Source organism: Lottia gigantea, assembly GCF_000327385.1.
Source record: "Lottia gigantea unplaced genomic scaffold LOTGIsca_161, whole genome shotgun sequence".
NCBI lineage: Eukaryota > Metazoa > Mollusca > Gastropoda > Lottiidae > Lottia > Lottia gigantea.
Window position 1 is genome coordinate 60,728 of NW_008707986.1, and position 5,061 is coordinate 65,788.

At 33.9% G+C, this 5,061-nt stretch overlaps 1 protein-coding gene across 1 annotated transcript; it reads right to left on the reverse strand.

Annotated features, from left to right (window-relative positions):
- Nucleotides 1-1,303: 1,303 nt before the first annotated feature.
- Nucleotides 1,304-4,591, reverse strand: LOTGIDRAFT_173482 (hypothetical protein; the record flags this gene model as incomplete). The annotated part of the gene is made up of 2 exons (XM_009051224.1): nt 1,304-1,694; nt 4,563-4,591. The coding sequence occupies 2 exons, from the start codon at nt 4,589-4,591 to the stop codon at nt 1,304-1,306; spliced, it is 420 nt and encodes a 139-aa protein (XP_009049472.1).
- Nucleotides 4,592-5,061: the final 470 nt, after the last annotated feature.

Here is a 5,061-nt window from a genome sequence, read left to right on the forward strand (position 1 = left end):
TTCCAAGAGTGTTTATATCCAAAAAGTTTTTATATCCAAAGAATGTTTATATCCAAAGAATGTTTATATCCAAAGAATGTTTATATCCAAAGAATGTTTATATCTGAAGAGTGTTTATATCTGAAGAGTGTTTATATCTGAAGAGTGCTTATATATGAAGAATGTTTATATCTGAAGAGTGCTTATATCTGAAGAGTGTTTATATATGAAGAGTGTTTATATCTGAAGAGTGTTCATATCTGAAGAGTGTTTATATATGAGGAGTGTTTATATCTCAAGGGTTTTTATATCTCAAGAGTGTCTTTATCCCGATAGTGTTTATATCCCATGAGTGTTTATATCCCAAGAGTGTATATATCCCAAGAGTGTAAATATATCAACAGTGTTCATATCCCAAGAGTGTTTATATCTCAAGAGATTTTTTTTATCCCAAGGATGTTTATATCCCAAAAATGTTAAAGAAGGTTTATATCTGTAGGGTGTTTAGATCTGAAGGGTGTTTATATCTCAAGAGTGTTTATATTTCAAGAATGTGTTATATCTGAAGAGTGTTTATATATGAAGAGTTTTTATATCTCAAGAGTGTTTATATTCAAAGAGTGTATATGTTCCAAGAGGGTTTATATCTCAAGAACGTTTATATCCAAAGAGTGTTTATATCCAAAGAGTGTTTATATCCCAAGTGCGTTCATATCTCAAGGGCGTTTATACCGCAAGAGCGTTTATATCCCACGAGTGTTTATATTTGAATGGTGTTTATATCCCAAGAGTGTTTATATGTTCAGAGTGTTTATATGTTCAGTTTATATGTTCAGAGTGTTTATATGTTCAGAGTGTTTATATCCCAAGAGTGTTTATATACCAAGAGTGTTTACATCTCAAGAGTGTGTTTATATCTGAAGAGTGTCCATATCTCAAGAGGGTTTATATCCTAAGATTGTTTATATGTCTTGTCTGTATATAAAGATGATAAACAGATTGATAAACAGATTGATAAACAGATTAATAAGCAGATCGATAAACAGACTGATAAACAGGCTGATAAACAAACGGATAAACCGACTGATAAACAGATTGATAAACCGACTGATAAACAGATTGATAAACCGGTTGATAAACAAACGGATAAACCGACTGATAAACAAACGGATGAACCGACTGATAAACAAACGGATAAACAGATTGATAAACCGACTGATAAATAGATTGATATATGGAATGTTTTGAAAAGAAAGTAATGAACATTAAAAAATCAACAATCTGAAACAAAAAAGATATTCGGTATAAAGTTATATAATTGAGCTTAATTTTCACGTTTGGTATTGCGTTTGGTTCCACGGAAGGCTCGGCGCCAATCCTGAAGTCCGTTGCTGAAATATGAACCGTAATTTCCAAATCCATCGGGGGATACACTCAGTTGCCTTTTAGCTTTGGCATTTCTGTAAACGTCTTCCCAGTTCACGAATCTGCCGGCACCGTCCTGGAATCCAAATCCGCCATTTCCGCCTCCGAAATTTCTCTTGACCATCCATTCGTACCAGTCTTGGTATTTACCGTCTGATGAGGGATATCCGCCAAAACTACTCTGTTTAGCATCGCCCAGGCCAGATACACAATTTATGAGGACAATTGTTGCTATCAATGTTGTAACTGCCATTAATATGGTTTTGTCCATCTTGAATGACTGAGGTGGTCTGAAATGATACAAGACAGAAAAGATACAAAAATATGACAGGGACTGGAAATGAAGTGGAGACTTGTGTATTGGTATAAGTCTAACTAATGTTTACTGTCGTAAACTAATGTTTGCTGTCGTAAACTAATGTTTGCTGTCGTAAACTAATGTTTGCTGTCGTAAACTTATGTTTGCTGTCGTAAACGAATGTTTGCTGCCGTAAACTAATGTTTGCTGTCGTAAACTAATGTTTGCTGCCGTAAACCAATGTTTGCTGTCGTAAACTAATGTTTGCTATCGTAAACTAATGTTTGCTGTCGCAAACCAATGTTTGCTGTCGCAAACCAATGTTTGCTGCCGTAAACTAGTGTTTGCTGTCGTAAACTAATGTTTGCTGTCGTAAACTAAAGTTTGCTGTCGTAAACTAATGTTTGCTGCCGTAAACTAATGTTTGCTGCCGTAAACTAATGTTTTTCTGTCGATTGCTGCCGGTTAAGAAAATATTTGCTCCTTACGACAAAGGCCTAGCCTAATAATATTAATGATGACTACGCTGAAATGGTAGCCACAAGACTATTTTGAGAAAAGTGGTAGCGTAGCTTCAGAAATAATACACAATACAGAGGACAAACACATAATATTATCGCAAATATTTTGAAATGAACCCGAGTATTACGGAGGACGACTACTCATACAAAAATAAGATAGGGACTGTTTTGAAATGAAACGGAGTTTTACGTCTCACATGAGACTATAGCAGGGAGGGTGGTAGCACGACTTCAGAAATGATACATAATACATAATACACAGTGGAAATTTATCGGATATGATCGGAACTATTTTGAAATGAAATGGAGTTTTACGTCTCATATGAGACTATTGTAGCGAGAGTGGTAGTATTGCTTCAGAAATAATACACAAAGGAAAATACCAGATATGATCGGAACTATTTTGAAATGAAATGGAATATTACGTCAGTCTTTAGACTATTGTAAGTCTTAGACAAGACATACTGTTCCGGGAATAGAACGTCTTTCACAGTTAAATTCTATTAAATGTACTTCTCTGTAACGTGTTGCCATGCGAAAAAAGTTTTGCTTGTAGACAAAAAATTTACCTTTCAGCAAATTATTTGCGTTAACATAACTCAAAAATATTTGAATACGCCATATGCAATCAATTTTCCCACAAGACAAGGGCAGTAACTCCAAAAACAATCATCTAATGCAGGAGGCTTCAAGCTTGATCTTTCTATTACTCGTTTCAGGATTTTTGATCGATTGCATTATCCTAATTACCCTAGATATTCTAACTATTTAGTGTTTTTTTCTTAGGATTTCCCTGAAAACTTTTTTATATCCGAAAATATAGCCTGTTTGAATAGAACTATTTACATTATAATTGGAAAAATTTTACGCTCGACGCATTACCCCCCTAAAAATTTCAAAATTACCCTCTTGGGTTGAAGATTCCTGATCTAATGTTTTATAAAATTGGGTATAGAGTTCGACCAGTGTGCAAATTAGAACGATTTCATTTCTTTCTAAAATCGATGACAGACTTTCCAGTTTCTTTTTTTAATCTTTTAGATGCCATCAACTAACCTAATATCTTTATTCTTCAAAACTCAGGAGATAAAACACGTTAAAGCCGACATAGTTCAATTTTAAACATCTTACAACTGTCAATAATTCACTCTCCGATGAATAACACTTTATATTACTACAGACATTTGATAGAATGTAAAATGTCGAAACATTGACGTCTTGATAAATTCAATTCTAATTTCAAAGAATAATTATGAGCAAAAACAAAGTATATATGTCCTTTCACTTGTTTTTTATGATAGTCGAGTATGTCTGGGTGACAATCATTTCCCGTAGACTCGATTTGTCGTACAGTCCTTTGAAAATAAAAATATTGACTACACAGGGACAACCATCTTCACAGCGTCATGTGTTACAATCTCCGTCTAATACCTTTACATCATTAGGCACTTTTCTTGTATAATGTTTTCAGAAACTCATTTTCTTCTGTAAATCAAACAGAAGTTCACAACACAGACATGAACTACTGTAGTTGATAAACGTGCAGTCATACATGCGTCAAAGTCTCTGATTGACTGTTTTCACTAGCAAACAATCCAATAAAATCACAAACTCCAGTGATACAAGAAAAGTACCTAATGATGTCATGAGCTCTAAAATCATTAAAAAATGCTTAATGATGTCAAGGTATAACACAGAGTTGGTAAAGCTTGTGTTACATGATAGGTGTGTGATGTAAAAACAGAGTTCCTAAAACGTCTGTGATACAAGAAAAGTGTCTAATGATATCAAGGTATTAAACCGAGTTCGTAAAACTTGTCTTACACGAAAAGTTCAAAATGATATCAAGGTATTATACGGAATCCGTAATATGAAAAGTGTCTAATTATATCAAGGTATTAGACGGTGTTTGTAATACCTATACTTTGTGAAGATGAGATAAATTGATAATGTGACATGGTTAAATGTATAACAGTCTGGTAAGCAAACAAACAAACGACTTGTGATATCAAAATAACCGTAAAGCTATATCTGGTTGATATCTTAATCATTTCACTGACTTCACAGCAGACATCTTACATCACAAAACATGACGGTAATCATCGCCAGTTGAAAATAATTCTTCTATTTATATCTCACAAAACTTGATCTTTAAATGTAACTACCTCTTAAGATGAAAACAAATTGAAATCTTTAAACTTGTTTAAACTTTAAATTGGTGTTAAAACTATTTGACAGAATCCCTCTATAATCTACGGAGCCCCTTAGGCGCAATTTTCCTTACTCTAATAAAATATTTCGTTTTAACGAAATAAGTCCACTAAATCCATAAAACTTACGAATAATCCATTAAACTAAGTAATTCCATTTTTCAGTCAGACGTATGGGATTCTTGCATTTCCACTAAAATAAGCTTTTTTTTTGTCCGTCTCATGAATTAGTTCGGAATTCTAATTTATTCCAGTATTCATCATCTTATGGATTACGAAATTGAAAGTATATATCGACATCTTCTTGTAATGTGAAGAAACATCTTTATTCGCCGTCACAATATGATATAAATGTGAGAATTGGTATGAGGGGTGAGAGCAGATACTGGGTCGACTTCGAAAGCACTGGCACAGGAATCAGCATTTTTCTTACCATGAGGAGGATTCGAACCCACGGCACCTAATGGACTGGCAGACGACAATCCAACACGCTACCGACTGAGCTATGAGGTATCACCTTAAACTTTTTAATATGGTATATTTGTAACTAGACAGTTTGAAGAACAATTAGCCTAGTGGATTAAAGACTGTTTGAAAAGAAATATACAGGAAAGATTATGTATTAGTG